We start from the raw sequence: 17,179 nt of genomic DNA on the forward strand, positions 1-17,179 counted from the left end.
GAGAGAGAGAGAGAGAGAGAGAGAGAGAGAGAGAGAGAGAGAAAGGAGGAGACAGAGAAGAAGGGAGGGAGATACAAAATAAAATATGGAAGGCACATTACAAAGGGTGTTTCCTACACTCATGAAATGACAGTTCTGGTCCAAAAAAAGGAGAGAGAGAGAGAGAATATGCCTTTACTTCTTTTGTGTTCGCCTCAGTAGCTACATTGGGCTGTATATAGTATATAGAATGTGATAGAAAGGGTCAGCTAGGTGGTACCATAGCGCTCAGAGCACTGGACCTAGAGTCAGAAAGACTCATCTGCCTGAATTCAAATCTGACCTCAGACACTTCCTAGCTGGGTGACCCTGGGCAAGTCACTTCACCCTGTTTGCCTCAGTTTCCTCATCTGTAAAATGAACTGGAGAAGGAAATGGCAAACTGCTCCAGTATCTCTGCCAAGAAAACCCCAGATGGGGCCATGAAGAATCAGACAGGACTGAAATGACTGAGCACTACCACCAGGTGATTGTGTTTATTTGTTGACCTTACTACCAACATAATGTTAACCTAGAGGAGTCAGCGGTCCCTCGTTTGTGTCCCCTCCCCCTTCCTAGCTGAGCACCTTTGGCACATGTACAGCCCTCCTAGGTTTTGGAGGCTCCGCCTTCTCTGCTATAGGATGGGGACAATGCACTCCTCGTATCTTTTTCCCAGGGTTCTTGTGTGGAAGCACCGCACAGACTCTGGGGCTCTGTGGGAGCTACTCTCACCCATGGTGACAGGGACCGGACAAAGTGAAGGCTGAAAACTCTAGTTTGGAGGGCACGTAAGGAAACTGGAGACATGCATGAATTACAGCTCTGAGTAGGTGGCAGCAGATTTGGGGGTAAATGCCCCTCAGAGGAGGGGCTGCTTTAACTTACAATTTTCCTGTACAAAGCTGGGCACCTAGATGATGATTGTTCTCCTTCTTTCCTCCTCCTCCTCCTCCTCCTCCTCCCCCTCTTCCACTCCTCCTCCTCCTCTTCTTCCCCTCCTTCTCTTCTCCTCCTCCTCCTCCTCCTTCAGTGTTAGTAGACAATAAGAGTATAAATCTTTCTTCATCTGAAGAATTCAAGCCCCATTTAGGGTAAAATGCAAACTTTATTCTTTAGGTGAATGTAGACATTCAACTGTCCTTTAACGGTTTTTCACTTTTTAATCAATTGATGGATATTGATTAAATGACTATTATGTGCTGGGTAATGGGGATACAAAGAGAAAAAAATTTTTTGCTCCCAAGGAATTCCCATTTTTCTGGGACTGAGTGGTGGCACAACTACCTTATGTATCTAAATGAATACAAATATATGCAGAGTAATTTCCCTTTGGGGAGGGTGATGAGGAAAGGCTTCATGTAGTGCTTGGGTTGAATCTTGAAGGCTCTCAAGAGGCAGGGGTGAGAAGGGAAGGCATTCCAGGCAAGGGGGACAGTCAATGCAAAGACCCCTTGGTGGGAGATGGAGGTTGGTATGTGAGGAAAGGTAAACAGTTTAGTTGGGCCAGAATGTAGAATGAACAAAGGCCAGTCATTTACACTGAGGTTGTAAAGAAGGGAGTCTGGACCCAGATTGTGGAAGGGTTGAAATTCCAGACAAAGGAGTTTGTTTTTTTTTATAGGGTAGGAGAGAGTAGATGCACAAAACTCTGATGTTTTGACCGAACTCACTGTTCTTTTATGGGGCTTTGGAGGCATAGCTTCCAATCACTGGGGAGAGTGTGGCAGAAATAAAGTAAGAAGTGAGCCTGTCACGGTTCAGGTGGTCAGAGCATGAGCCGTTATGGGAAAAGGCGTTTGTAAGGCATTTTCTGGGATACTGGGCAGCTGGGGCCAGGCAGTAAGTCCTGATCTCCCCTTCCTCTCTGCCTTGTTTCTTGTCAGCCTAGTGAAGCAGAGGGGGAGCTAGCTTCAAAAATTGAGGACATATGGAAAAATCTGTTTGCAGAATCAGTGGAAGTCGAACACTGTCTGGGAGGCATAAAGAAGACATTTACAGAGGTACTTTTTTGGTTTTACATTATAAGTACAAAGATAGAGAGAGGGGAAATGGAGGGATGGGGTGTGGCACAGTGGCACGAGCCTGGGGCAGCACGGCATGCAGTGGTCCACCCGATTTGGAGTCAGGAAGACTTGAATTTGAATTTCACCTCAGGCATTGGCTGCTTGACCTTAGGGGAATCGCCTAACTTTTCTGGATCTCAATTTCTTCATCCTTAAAATGGGATAGAATATAAAATGAGATTGTTTGCGAGGATTAAGTGACCTCATGTAAGTGTTTCTCAGATCTTAAAACTATAAACGCTACCTTTTAATCATTCTGGGCCTTAGTCTCCATATCCGTAAGATGGGGATAATAAATTATGTTTGCCCTACATCTGACAATAGTTATGTAAGGAAAGTGCTTAAATCTTAAAACAAACAAACAAACAAAAAAATCAGCTTTAAAAACTGTAAGGTGTTATGCAAATGTGAGTTATTTTCATCATTATTATAACAACTAATGATCTAAATTGCTCTTCTCAGATCACTCGCACTGAAATTGCAGACTATAGTCATGAGATACAGGACTTTGCCAGACGTTTTTATAGGGAAGGCCCTGGTTCTGTTGGTGAGGATCTTGATAAAGGTGAGGAAATGGCTGGACATACTTGAGATACTCAGGTGGATTATGGGTAAGAATTTCATGTGAGAAACAGTCACTGACCATTCATGAAATCACCATATAGCTTCCCAGGCACAGAAGTATTTCTCTGATAGCATTTTTCAAGATACTTATATTTATATCTAATTTACTATATCATATATTTATATCTCATATATTAGATATTTATATCATATATATCTAATAAATATGGAACCCAAGAGTCAAGTTGGCAATGATCATTTATTAAATGCCTACTATGTGCCATGCACTGTTCTTGCTCACAGTCCACTGGGAGATTCAGCATGCAGATAACTATCCACAAACAAGATTAGAGAGGAGGGAGAGAACTCTAGGGATGGGGAGCAGCCAGAGAAGATTCCCAGAGTCAGGGGATGGAGTATTTTATGCAAGGAGTAGCCCCGTTTGTGACTGGGAACTTTATGCACCTTTTTCCAGGAATGGAACTCTTAGCTGTGTTTGAGAAGGAGCTGGTGAAGCATGAAAGAAACCGCCAGGAGCTGGCTAATGCCGAAAAGCTCTTTGACCTTCCAATCACGATGTACCCAGAATTGCTCAAAGTGCAGAGGGAAATAACTGGATTGAGGCAAATCTATGACATTTATAATGCACAGAAGGTTAGTGACCGGTGGGCAGGCAGGCCGGTGGAGAAATGCCGGGAATCCCCGGGCTCAGCAGAAATCAGGCCCCCCGAGACCAGGAGAGGGCATCCCAATTTTGGTTTTCTAAGACTTTCTACCCTTTGTTGTATTGGGGTGGCAGGGAGTTGGGATGGAGTGGGATGGAGGGCTGTGTGAGCAAACCAGTCCTTGGCCTGGTATTAAACTCACAGCAACTCTGAGTGCTGTCTCAACCAGCTTCAAATGTAATTGGGAAATGTTTAACAAAATGAATAAAAACACAATACAACGTAGATCATGTTAATTTGAGATTTTCCGAGTCAATATGTGCCCCCTCCCTCCACCTGCCAGGAACCCTTATCTATTTAAGTTTGATCCCACTTGTCTACACTATTTCCCAAATAGTTGGAATGTGAAAAATATAGTTAGCCATTTTTTTCTGGTATCATATGAGTTAGAAATGCATGTAATAAATCATGTGTTTTAACTGAGTTCGGTGTTATCAGTGTGAGCTTAGTCCATAGTATAGAGCCCAGCAGTTGAGTTGGGAAGGGACCCGAATGGCTACCCAGCCCAATCAGAACCTTGGACAGGGTAGTTGGTCCCCAAATCTTTGCTTGTAGACCTCAGGGCTGAACTGCAGTCTCTGGGGCAGCCCATCCCCATCTTGGTTAGCTCTGCTCTTTGTAAACTCCACAACCATGTTCTGCCTTCTGGGCACAAGCAGAAGAAGGCCATTCCCTCTTCCCCTTGACAGCCTGTCACTACTGGGAGACAACTGTTAGCCTCAATTACTCTCAATTCAAATTAACACATATCTGAGTGGTTGCAGGGTTCCAGGGAAGGCTTCAACTCAAATAAAGACTAGTTTCTAAGCAAATGGAGCCCACAGTCTCATTTTCGTAAGCCTGTTGGTGCTAAGATTTACTATTTAAATAATTCCCGACATTAACATAGTGCTTTAAGGTTGGCAGAGTACTTTACATGCATAGATTACAGTGGCTGCTTTAAAAAACCAGCCGTTTTTGTCTCTTTGGAAAGTCAAAAAGTTTAGTTTTTAGACCTGCTGCTTGTCCTTCTATACGGTGGGCAGGTGTTTCTGAAGCCCAAAGTCTGAAACATTTTTTTTAAGATTTTTAAAAAAGAAAAGGAAAAAAAAAGAGTGAAAATTAAGCTTTTCCATTATGAGTCAGTCGTCCAAGGTATGCCTTGTTGACTGGACCTGTATGTTTTCATAGGCTGCCAAAGAAGAATGGTCTCAGACCCTGTGGGCTAACCTGAATGTCCAGTTTCTCCAGGAAGGAATTGAGAGCTTCCTCAGAGCCCTCAGAAAACTCCCCAGGCAGGTGCGGAGCCTGACGGTGGCCTTTTATTTGGAATCCAGAATGAAGGCATTTAAAGATTCCATTCCTTTGCTGCTGGACTTGAAGAATGAAGCCCTGAGAGAGAGGTCTGTTCTATTGCATTGTGGGCTTTCAATTCCCCCTCCCCGCAATTTACAGATGAAGACACTGAGGCACAGAGAGGTACTCAGGGTCCTATGACTAGTAAGTATCTGACACTGGATTTGAACTCAGGTCTTCCTGACTCCCAGTTCAGTGTGGATACTGTGGATATCATGGCACTATAGCCACACAGCACCTTCTGTTGGTGAGTGGCTTCATGACCAAAGAGGCCAAATCCTCAAGAGACGGGCATGATGCTTCCTCTGCACCTTTACCTGTTGGTTGAGCTCTGCCCTCAGACTGCAAGGGAGAAGCCTGATGGGGGCAGGGACAGAGTGAATTTACAGGTCATCTTGTCCTTACTAGAAAAATGTCTTGTAGTTGTCTTTTGATTTTTACAATCAGTAATTTCTCAATGTTTCTCTTCTTCCCACTGAATCCTCCCTTGTAGCCAAGAAAAATGGTTAAGCAGAACTGACTAATAAAGTAGCCATGTCTGACAGCATATGCACCATTCAGGCCCTGTTGTCCCCCACCTCTCTACTGAGGTTAAGATTGGACATTACCGTTAATAGTGTTCTTGTTTACATTTTCACAGTATTTATGTATATTGCACTCCTAGTTTTGTTTTCTTTACCTTTCATTGGTTCATACTGGCCTTCCCATGTTTCTCTCGGTTCCTCAATTTTTTCTTTTTCATTCATTACAGCTCAGTAGGGGTCATAAGGATTATGGGAATCATAGATTAGAGCTGAATGGGACATTAGGGGTCACCTAGTCCAACTCCTTGATTTTAGAGAAGGAAACTGAGGCCCTGAGAGTTTTTAGGACCTGCCCAAGGTCTTAGGGATAGTAAATAGCAGAGAAAGGATTTGAATTCAGGTCCTCTGACTATACATTCAGTGCTCTTTCTACTGTAATAATATTTAATTCCATTTCACATGCCAATTTGTTCAACCATTCCTAAACTCATGGTCATTCACTTTGTTATCAGCTATAAAATATTGTATTCATGTGGGTCTTTTGTTTCTGTCTTTGACCTCCTTGGAGTATATAGCTGGTAGTGGGATCTCTGGATTAAAGGATTTTAGTTGCTTTTTAAAGACCTAATTCCAGATTACTTTCCAGAATGGTTAAACCAAACCATAGCTTTGCCTGTATTTCTGCAGCTCCTCTAAGATCCACTATTAAAATCTTTTGTCATTTTCACCAGTTTACTGGGTATGAGGTGAAACACCAGTTGTTTTCATGTGCATTTCTCTTATTAAAAGTGATTTGGAATGGTCTTTCAAATGGTTGTTAATAGTTTACGTTCCTTCTTTTGAAAGCCATTCCTGTCCTTTGGTGAGTGATCCGTGGGGGGATGGCTCTTGGTCTGTAGATTTATAACTTCTTCTAGTGACCTTCAGTAGAATTCAGTAGTGGGAGCAAGTGAGGTGGGTGGTGGGGTTAGTTCAGGGTTGTCATGTTATAAGCCACGACTTGCAATAGCACAAGGGCTCAAGGGAGTTGAGAGTAGAGGACGAGGTATAGTTGAGCTCATTAACTACATTATAAATATTGGGAAGGGAAGAAAATGAAGGTAGAGCAGAAGTAATGGTCTGGGAGAACACTGAGGAATGGAAGAACTGGGGCAGTGAAGACCAGGAGCTAAAGGTGGTTAGGATCAAAAAGGCTTTAAGAGTGCTTGGTCATGAGAGTGACCAGAATTCTCATGGGTGATGCAGAGGTGAAGGGTAAGATCTGTCTCAGTCAGTTATCATTTATGAATCACCTACTATGGGCAGGCACCTTGCTAAGTGCTGGGAATACCAAGACAGTCCCTGCCCTCAAGGAGCTCGCAGTCTAACGAAGGAGGCAATAATTCTGTATAAACCTGCTGTATATGCACTAAATTGTAAATAATCAACAGAGGGGAAGACACTAGAATTAAGAGGGATCAGGAAAGGCTTCCTGTAGAAGGTAAAATTTTAGCTGGGATTTGAAGGAAGCCAGGAAAGCTGGGAGGTGGAGATGAGGAGGGAGAGCATTCCAGGTTAAAGGCACAGCTAGAGAAAATGCCTGGAGTCGGGAGATGGAGTCTTGTTTGAAGATAAGCAAGAAAGCCATTGTCATTGTAGGGGAATGTAATGCCCCAAAAGACTGGAAAACTGAAGGAAGGAGGTTATGAAGGGCTTTGAATGCCAAAGAGAGGATCTTCTATTGGCCCCTGGAGTCATGGGAGTTAATGGAATAGGAGAGTGACATGGTCAGACCTTCACTTTGGGAAGGTCACTTTGGCAGCTGAGTTGGGATTCTTCTCAGTGTACCACTCTGTGCCATTTTCTTTCATGTTTTGTGTGTGTGTGTGGTGGGGAACACCCTTCAGATCAGAGAATGAGTCTCCCAGACAATGCTGCCTGCCTCAGGGTCAGCATATTCTATGGATTTACATTCACTCAAAGTCTAGCTCAAGAACCCTCATCGTTAGGCTTACCTTTACTAACGAGGATGCAATTAATTCAAATCAAAGGCATGTAACGAGACAGTAAAAAAAGTAGCAAGGAAACATTCCTTTCTGTACAACTGGGACACTCTTTCACTGACGCATGTACCATTAGTGGGAAGAATAGAAGCAGACATATATGGCGGGTGCTGCTCATGCCTCTGCTATGGCGGTTCTACTGATGTCTTCTGGAGAGGTGATTTTGGGCTTGCAAGTCTCATAGTCTGAACTGGAGGTAATCCAATGGTCCCAAGGGTCCTGCTGGTCTCTTGCAGGTGTAGCTTCACTGGGCATGTGGCTTCTGGCTTAAGCTAGAGTCCTTGGCTAAGGGCTATCTGCTCTTTATAGCAGGGTGAGTGAGCTCTGCCATGGTCTTTTAGTGGAAAGCCTGGGGGCTTTGTGACACTTTTTAAAAGAAAAGGCAGAACCTCTAACACATTCATAGGAATAGGCTATGGTGTATCCTTCATTCTTGAAGAGAACCATGGCATCAGGAAGGTGATGCCATGACTTGCAAGTGAATTGGACTGAAGTGAGGGAGGGCTGTGCAAAGTCACCAGCCTCACTTTCTCCTCTGGAGCCATCTGGGTCCAATGGCTAGATATAGAGCAAGATTATTGGAAATGCCCCCCTAAGAGTAGGCAAAAAACAACCAAAGCACCCACATTCTCCTTCCATTGGGAGTGGTTTCTCTGTTTCTTTCAGAGACTTAGCTGGAAGGGGCTTTCCTTTCCAGAATGAGAGGCTTTATCCCCAGCCATGGACCTCTTCCGAAGCAGAGCTGCTTCTTCTTACTTAGTGCCTACAGGCTTAATCCTATTTTCTATTTGTTGAATTATATTTTGGTTACTAGGGCTCTACCTCTGTCTAGCTTAGGGCTAGGAAATCTATGTGGCTGCCTGTTTAATTTCCAGCAACTAAACTTTATCCACATAGAGGTCAGCCTTTGAGCAACCTTCCAAGCCTCTGTGATTTGGAATCCCCCAGCTTTTTGGTTCCAAAACATTTTTCTCTTCCAAGCACACAGAAGGAAGGCAGAATAGCACTGGAACCAAACTAAGCCTTGGGGCATGTATTGCTCTTCCCCACCTAGTGCTGTACCTGACTTTATTAGCTTTCTTTGAGCCTACCCTTATACAAGAACAAGGGAAGAAGATGCTTTATTGTCAGCAGCCTTTGTTGTCGATAGGGTCCTGACAGTAGTCTGCTCTTGGACTGGGTCCTGGCGGTGAAAAGCCTAGAGTCGAGGAGTTCTGCTTATGAACTGGTCTCAGTCCAGCATCAGAGGCTTGGCTGTGGTCCCAGCCTGGTGTTAATGGTTCAGGGAGTCGGGGCATTGGAGGGCAGGAGGTAACAGGGAAACTGCTCATGGTAAACAGGACCACCACCCTACAGGTCCCCTGGGTATGGCTCCCTTGAGTCATGGCTGTTCTCCTTCCTGAAGAGTTTCAGTATCGTGATCATTCTATTCTGCCTCTGGCTTCTTCCACACGGTCTGCCACTTACTCCACTGGGCAGAAACCTTCAGTGGCTCCCTACTGCTGCTAGCATAAAATGCAAAACTCCTCCTGAGGATTTGCCTTTAAAGCCCTTCCCTGCTGGGTCCAACCTCCCTTTTGGAGGTTTGCTTCTCATGACTCCCTTTCATGTGGTCAATGTTCCAGCCCAACTAACTTGGTATCTCCTCTCCTACCTCCTTGCTTTATCCCATGGTCCGCTGCGGGGTGCTCACTCTCAGCTTGCCTCTCCTCCCGTGGCGGCCTCCCCTCCTCCCAATTCCTTTCCACTCAGGGCCTTATATGTAGTGGGCACTCAGTATTTGTGCAAATGAATGACAGTATATTAAGACTTAGCTGTGCATATAATGGTTCATTTTCAGACACTGGAAAGAACTAATGGAAAAAACTGGCATATTTTTTGAGATGACAGATACATTCACTCTGGAAAACATGTTTGCTATGGAACTTCACAAACACACAGATGTTATCCAAGAGATTGTGGTTGCTGCTGTCAAGGAAATCACTATTGAGAAGGTGAGGGTACTAATTTTCAAATATAAAAAAAACCAGAAAAATGTATTTCTGCTCCAAAAGAAGCAGTTTGACTCTTATGATTACTGATTTTCTATTCCATTGATCCACCACTCTATTTCTTAGCTAGTACCTGGTGCCTCCTGTAGCGATTTTCCCAGGGTTGGGGCTCAAGAAATCCTTGGTGAATCGAATTACATTGAATTCTACTTTCAATTGCCCCAAATAAGAAAACTGAAATTTATTTTAATTAATTAATTTTTTGCTTTTTGGAGGGGAAAGGCAGGGCAATTGGGGTTAAGTGACTTGCCCAAGGTCACATGGCTAGTCAGTGTTAAGTGTCGGAGGTCAGATTTGAACTCAGATCCTCCTGACTCCAGGGCCAGTGCTCTATTCATTGCACCACCTAGCTGCTCTGAGAACTGAAATTTAAAGCAGAATTAAAGAGTATTAAAGAGTCTCAGGCTCTTTACAACCTGGTCCTACCTTCCCAGCTGTATTTGGAGTGATTCCCACCACTAAACAATCCAGACAAATTGGCCTTTCTTTTTGTTCTTCATGGGGGACATTCCCCTCTGCCATCTCCTGGTCTTTCCATAGCCTGCTTGTCCTTTCTGCTTAGAGGGCCCTCCTCAGGCTCCTTCAGACCAAGCTCCATCATGGCCTTCTTCTGCAGGCCACCAGCCTGTCTCTCCCTCACCTGTCCCAGGTTACTTTAAATCTGTTTGGTATGCAGTTTGCCTATAATGTTATCTATATGTGTGTTGGCCCTGTTACAGGGTGTCCCTAAAGTCTGGACACATAGGAAATCTCATTAACTATGCATATTTTCAAGAAATGAATGAAATTTTCAGCAACATTTTATTGAATTAGCATAAATTTTAGCCATGACAATTTCATATGGAATAAAAACTTTCATTAGCTATTGCTGACTATTTTCCATATTAATGAGATAAATTAAGTTTAATTAATTAATGAGATTTCCTATGTCTCCTATGTCACCCCATGAAATTTCATTTATGCTAATTAAATGAAATGTTGAAAATTTCATTTCTTGAAAATATGTATAATTAATGAGATTTCCTATGTGTCCAGACTTTAGGGACATCCTGTAGCGCCTGAGGTTCTCAGGGGGTTGAGATTTGTTTGTGTCCCTGGTAATTAGCGCATAGTAGGCACTTCATGGATCTGATTGATTACTTGAACATTTCTTTTTTTTATATCCACCAACAGGGTGTCAAGGACATATTAGACACATGGGAAAATATGAAATTTTCTGTCATTAAATACTTTAAGGGAACTCAAGAACGAGGATACATTTTAGGATCAGTAGATGACATCATTCAGTGCCTTGATGACAACACTGTCAATCTTCAGAGCATTTCAGGAAGCAGATTTGTGGGGCCCTTTCTAAACACTGTGCACAAATGGGAAAAAACTCTCTCCTTAATTGGTGAAGTTATTGAGGTAAGGAAAAAAAATCCAGGAGCAGTTCATGTAGCAAGGTTTGATAGGGCCAGTGAGGGGCATCATCATCATCATCATCATCATCATCATAGCGAACATTTGTATGCTGCCAGGCACTGTTCTGAGCACTTTACAAATCCTATCTCATTTTAGCTTCACAACAACCTGGGAAGTAGGTACTGTTATTATCCCCATTTTACAGGTGAGGAAACTGAGTTAAGGGTGAGGCAAACAGGTTAAGGGACTTGCCCAGGGTCACACAAGCTAATAAATGTGATTTTGTCTACATTTGAACTCAGAACTTGGGATTTTGAACTTAGAAGAATCTCTTTATAGTGGTGGTATTGGGGGGGTATAAGGGTGGCATTCTACTTGTAAGTTAATTGCATTCTGTTAAGTTTTCTCTGTGTATGGTTGTTATGCTTTTGGGTATGATTAAATTTGAACTTGACCTCCCTTATTTTCCTGAGAACATCTAGGCTGCATGAGATGATTTTTCACAGCTTCTCTCCTCTTTTCTAAACTTGCCTATGTCTTCATCCATCTTTCCTTCCTTTCTTCCCTCTTATTTCAATGTTAAGCGATCAATCTCTGTGTTTCAAGAACTGGGCTAAATGTTGGGGATGTGAATATGAGTAAAGAACTGGGTCCTCCTGGGTCAGTGACTGAGTGGAAGGCTGAGAGCCCTCTGTGAAACTGAGACTTGACTCCAAATGGTGTGCTTGCTGCCCCTCTTCCTACCTCCTCTACCTCTTGTGTCAATCATTCCCTCTCTCATTCCTCTTGAATCTTAACTCCCAGAAAGTACCTCGCTGGCCATCTGGTGTTCTCCAAAGGCATGACCTCAAGTGCCTTTGTCATCCTGGTTGTCCTTGTCTGGACGTTCTCCTGTTGACTGTTGTCCTAAAAAATGTGGCTTCCATAACCAGACATGGTCTGGCCAGGGTAGAACCACGGGGATGGCTCCGTCCCTGTTCCTGGAAGCTGTACCTCTGACAAAGCTGCCCAAGAGAGGCTTTGTTGGTTACCATGTGGCATGTTGGCTCTTCTTGAGCTGACAGTGCACTGTACCTCCCAGTTCTATTGTGAGGATCATATGAGATGATAATTATAAAACACTTAGCATATTCCCTGGAACACAGTAAGCACTTTATAAATGTCAGCTCTCGTTAGCTATTATTATTCGATTGGAAGGCCCTTGAGGACGGGATTTGATTTCATCTTTTTGTGCCTAGGACCCAGCAATACCTTGTCCCTCATAGATGTTGAATAAATATTTATTGAATTAAATAATAAACAGAGGGGGGATCATTTCATAACACTTCACAGGGTTGTTGAGAGGCTCAAATGAGATTATCTATGAAAAGTGTATTGTAAATTTTAAAGTACTATATAAATGCCTCCTATCATTACTGTGATATTATTATTTATTATATTAATTATATTACATGATATTGTGTTAATAATTATTGTGATATGTACTTTACTAGATAAATTTTATGAATATATAGAATTCACAGTTCTATGCTGATAATAATATTGTACACTTCTAGATATGGATGGTGGTCCAGAGAAAATGGATGTATCTTGAAAGCATCTTTATTGGTGGAGATATACGATCACAGCTACCTGAAGAGGCAAAGAAATTTGACAACATTGACAGAGTCTTTAAAAGGGCAAGTGATCTAATAGTTAATTATTACCTCACTAATAATTAAAGAGATACACAGTCAAGTAACTTTTATGTACTGCTTAATACAAATCAAATTGTCAAAAAAGAATTAAAAGCAACCAAACTTATTGCTGAGAGTTTGTGTAGAAAAAGATGCACTTATGCATTGTTGGTGGAATTGTAAAGTCACAAAAACTTGATGGAGAGCCATCTGGCAGTATGTGGTAAGATTTACTAATCTAGATATACTCTTTGACTCAGTGATCCCATTAGTGGGGATATAGTCTAAAGGTGTTATCAAAATCAAAAGTAAAAAAAAAGTCTGTCTGTACAAAGATTTTTCATTGCAGCATTATATGTAATTAAAAAAAATAGATGTAGTCTAAATGTCCCATGTTAGAAGGATAATTAAATAAGTTGTGAAACATTAATGCAATTAAACATCATAATGACATTAAGATTGACAAATGTGAGGAATATAAAGAAATCTAGAAAGACCATAACGAAATAATGTAAAGTGAAAAAAGAAGCAGAGCTGGTAGAATGAATAATGATAAGAGGAAAGAAATCATAATAAAGAGATAAAAAATACTCATGGAGACATAAGAAGAGATTGAAATTGTAGTATGATACTTTATGTGCTGGAATTAATTAAACATAAATCATTATGAACCAAATTTAGCTTTTTGTATTCCTATCCAATGTTAAGTTTCTAATAAGTAACTTAATAGTATAGAAAAAGGGTAAAAACTAGAGACTTTTAGTCATGATCAGGGTAGAAAGAAAACTATCTGAGATACATTTTCTCCTTTTTTTAATGTGTTTGTATGGATTGTTTCCTCTGTCCTGCTTTTTTTGGGGTGGGGGCTTGGATTTGTGAGTTCATGGGTGACGGAAGCCTCCCTTGAGAAGGCAGCTGCACCAGCGCTTTGCCTGAGAGAGAGAGAGTAAGGAGCATCCCCAGGGCTCTGCAGGCAGGAGGTATCAGAAGTGAGACTTGGAGCCAGGTTGTCCTAGGTCTCTGTTCACTCACCAGGCTGCTAAGCCTCTTGTAGTTTGTTTGGCAATTAATGAAAAAGAATTTGGCATTCAGCTACTGATCTGAAATTCGAAGTATTTTGAATGAATTGCGTTTGTGCATCTCAACTTCTTAATTTCATCTGGTTATGAGCACAAAGTCTGCAGCTCAGTTGGTCATTGCATAGCACTGGTGAGTTTGGCACTGGTCAGGGTCACTGAGTTTTCCTCTGCTTTATCCCCTGGCACTGACTCCAGACCTAGATGAGGGCATATTACAGACGCCTGCTTTGGCCAGAAGGGGGCACCTGGTCAATAGAAGGTTGTTCAGTTGTGCCCAGCTGAACTATACTACCCATGGGATTTTCTTGACAAAGTTACTGGAGTGGTTGCTATTTCCTTCTCTAGCAGAGTAAGGCAAACAGGTTAGGTGACTTGCCCAGGGTCACACAGCTAGTGAGTGTCTGAGGCTATATTAGTAGCATCATCATCCTATGGTGAAGGACAGAATTTTAAAAACATTAATTACATAGAATGAGCTCCATCACAGTCAGGCTTGCCTGAAATCTCTGTTTTTTGGCCTTCCGTAGATCATGTCTGAGACCTTCAAAGACCCTGTGATCAAGAGATGCTGTGAAGCTCCAAATAGACTGACGGATTTGCAGAATATAAATGAAGGGCTTGAGAAGTGCCAGAAAAGCTTGAATGACTATCTGGACTCAAAGAGGAATGCCTTCCCGAGGTTCTTCTTCATCTCTGATGATGAGCTGCTTAGCATCCTGGGCAGCAGCGATCCGCTGTGTGTCCAGGAGCACATGATCAAGGTCAGGGTCCCTCCCTGGGCAGAGTCAGAGAGGCCGCCATCTGCAACCGATGAGCTCCGTTTTCCTGGGAAATGCAAAGCTTTCGAGTGGAAATGGGTTGGATGTGTTGGTCTGGAAGCATACACAATAGAAAAGTTGCTTGGTTATTTCTGGTTTTTCATGGTGGCAGAAATACAGTGAGACCGAGGTGATAACGTCTAGTTGGAGCCAGAGATACTATTTGCTGTCTCTGGTGTTCTTATCCGTAATTATTCTTATATTGTCAAGTATGGTGTCATTTATTTAAAGGTTTAAAAAAATTCTGTGCTTAAACAAAAAAAAAAAAAAAGAGACCATTTCTATACATCACACAGCAGAACACAGAAAGTATGGTTTCTATAGGAAACCATGAATCTCCAATGAATACTGCTTGCTTTTAAAAAAGCATATAATAGATATGTTTTCAAATTATCCTACTTGTCTCTACTTTTCTCTGAACTTCTTCCTGTTCTCCTCAGCCCTCTTTTTTTTGGGGGGGGTGCCAGTTTTTAAAATAGTACCTCTAATGTAGTACCCTCCTATGTTGGGGGTTATTGAAAGAGTGACCAAATCGGCACCTGTGAAAATATTTGAAGTCATTTTCCTGGAGTTATTACGATCAGACATCTCTCAGTTAAACACATAGCATTGCGTCAAATTAGAGCTCTCTTCTTTCTCAAAATTCTCTTTGGCTTTTCTTCTCATTAAGTGGAGTGGAAATGAAGCTGTTCCCAAGCTATCATCCCTATTCATTGCCTTAAGATGTTTTCTAGGGGGGAAAAGTCTTATTTTGAAATCATTTGAATGTAGTGTCTAAGCTGACATTTCCCTTTCACAGGAGGGAGCAGAATGAGGTTAGTTTTGACATTATCCTCTTTTGAAGAACTCGCTTTATTCTGCTACATTAACATTCTTTAAAACCTGTTTGTGCTGGGCAGTGGTGCATGCCTGTAATCCCTACTATGAGGCTAATGGATTGTTTGAGCTCAGGAGGGGAAGGAGAGAATTAGCATTTATATAGCACTACTACTTCCCAGGCACGAAGGGCCTTATAAATATTATCTCATTTGATCCTCACAACAACCCTGGAAAGTAGGTGCTATTATTATCCCCATTTTACAAAGAAGGAAACTGAGGCAAACAGGTGAAGTGACTTACCCAGGGTCAAACAGCTAGTACATGTCTGAGGCTGAATTTGAATTTGAATCCAGGTCATCTTGACTCTAGCATCAACGTTCTGTGCACTGCACTACCTAGATGCCTCTCCCTCAAGAGCTTTGTAGTAAGGTTCTAGCTAATCAGCTAATCCTCCTAAGCCTGGTACCAGCATGGTAAAAATGGCTGGGAGCAGAGGGTCACATAAACAGAAACAAACCAGTCCCCATTTGAAATGGAGTCAGTCAAAGCTTCTGTGTCAGTCAACAGTGGTATCTGGACTGTGAGCGGCTGGTACGCTTCCAGTCCGGGCAAGATAGGGAGACCCAGTATCAGAAGCAAGCAAACAAAAAATCCTGGGTTATATGAGTTTTTATGCAACGCATGTGCGAAATGTCTTTCTTTTTAATGATACCCCTCTGGTTATATTCACATAACTGAAAATCTGAATATCCATTTATGATTGCTACTTTCTATTTATTGCTGCACTCCTCCCCCCCCTCCCCCAAGGGAATCTTTGATAAGTCAAAGAACATATTTGAATTCTACATGATGTCCTGTGATTCTGTAACATAATACAAATACAGCTGTGTTTTCTTTCCCTGGCATTTTTCAGATGTATGATAATATAGCGTCTCTGCGATTTCAAGACGGTGACAGCGGCGAAAAACTGGTGACTGCAATGATTTCAGCCGAAGGAGAAATAATGGAGTTCCGAAAGATATTGCGGGCTGAAGGGCGCGTGGAGGACTGGATGACATCAGTTTTATATGAAATGAGAAGAACAAATAGATTAATTACCAAAGAAGCTATTTTTAGATATTGTGAAGACCGAAGCAGGTGACGTGATAATCTTAAAACATATAAACATATTATACTAATTTAGTAATAACTGTCACGAATAACCTTTAACAGTTTAGACTTGATTTGTAGACGGACCATAAGAAGCAGATTGAAATAGTTCCATATAGATTATATCACATCTACCTTTGGGTGATAACTCACCAAACTTATGGAAATGAAACTTACAATGAGGTTAATTTTTATATAAGAGGGTGAGTCCTAGCACATTTGTTTCAATTGAACACATTGATAAGATGTCCTCTGTGTGTTGAGTCCAGGTAGGTCCTGGGGAGGCAGGGCATGCAATGTTTAGCTAAGGCAGGGTCCCTGTCATCATGAAGTGGACAGGTTAGCGTGGCAACAGGATGTAAACAAAGAGGGGCCAAACAAAGTGCTGCTAGAGGTTTAGGGGTTGTTATTAACCTTGGGAGGGTCAGGGAAAGGTTCATGGAGAAGGTGGTATTTGAGTTAGGCTTTAAAAGAGATGAGGAGGAGGAGGAGGGAGGAAGAGGAGAAAGGAGGAGGTAGGAGGAGGAGGAAGGAGGGAGGAGGAGGAAGAGGAAGGAAGAGAAAGGAGGAGGAGAAAGGAGGAGGAGGAGGAGGAGGAGGATTTCCAGGTTTTGGAAACAGTGTGAGCCAGAGACACAGAGAAGAAAAGCACAGGTCATATTTAGGGGAGTCTAGTTTTTCTGTGGCATAAAGTATATAAAAGGAAATACTATAAGACAGCTGGAAAAACAGAATGGTGCCAGATTAGGGAGGGCCTTGAATGCCAGAGTAAGGCGTCTGAATGTTACTTAGTAGGCAAAAGGGAACCACAGAAAATTTTTTCTTTAAAAAAAAATTCTTGATGTCTTTTGTTTTTTCCATTACTTACATTTACCAATATGTGCCTCTCTGTGTCCTTCCCAGGGAACC

The 17,179-nt window shown here is 42.1% G+C and overlaps 1 protein-coding gene across 1 annotated transcript in view; it reads left to right on the forward strand.

The window, feature by feature from the left end:
- The window catches only part of DNAH10 (dynein axonemal heavy chain 10), a 172,643-nt gene that overhangs the window by 57,816 nt on the left and 97,648 nt on the right, over positions 1-17,179 (forward strand). Inside the window, exons 20-28 of the mRNA XM_069081604.1 lie at positions 1,905-2,021; positions 2,547-2,649; positions 3,124-3,302; positions 4,544-4,755; positions 9,115-9,268; positions 10,499-10,732; positions 12,286-12,408; positions 14,012-14,245; positions 16,035-16,258. Coding sequence (XP_068937705.1) covers positions 1,905-2,021; positions 2,547-2,649; positions 3,124-3,302; positions 4,544-4,755; positions 9,115-9,268; positions 10,499-10,732; positions 12,286-12,408; positions 14,012-14,245; positions 16,035-16,258 — 1,580 coding nt within the window. The remainder of the gene's footprint in view (positions 1-1,904; positions 2,022-2,546; positions 2,650-3,123; positions 3,303-4,543; positions 4,756-9,114; positions 9,269-10,498; positions 10,733-12,285; positions 12,409-14,011; positions 14,246-16,034; positions 16,259-17,179) is intronic.

The sequence above is a fragment of the Petaurus breviceps genome, unplaced genomic scaffold, assembly GCF_028583685.1.
Source record: "Petaurus breviceps papuanus isolate PSGF00001 unplaced genomic scaffold, PetGlider_PUasm1.0 99, whole genome shotgun sequence".
NCBI lineage: Eukaryota > Metazoa > Chordata > Mammalia > Diprotodontia > Petauridae > Petaurus > Petaurus breviceps.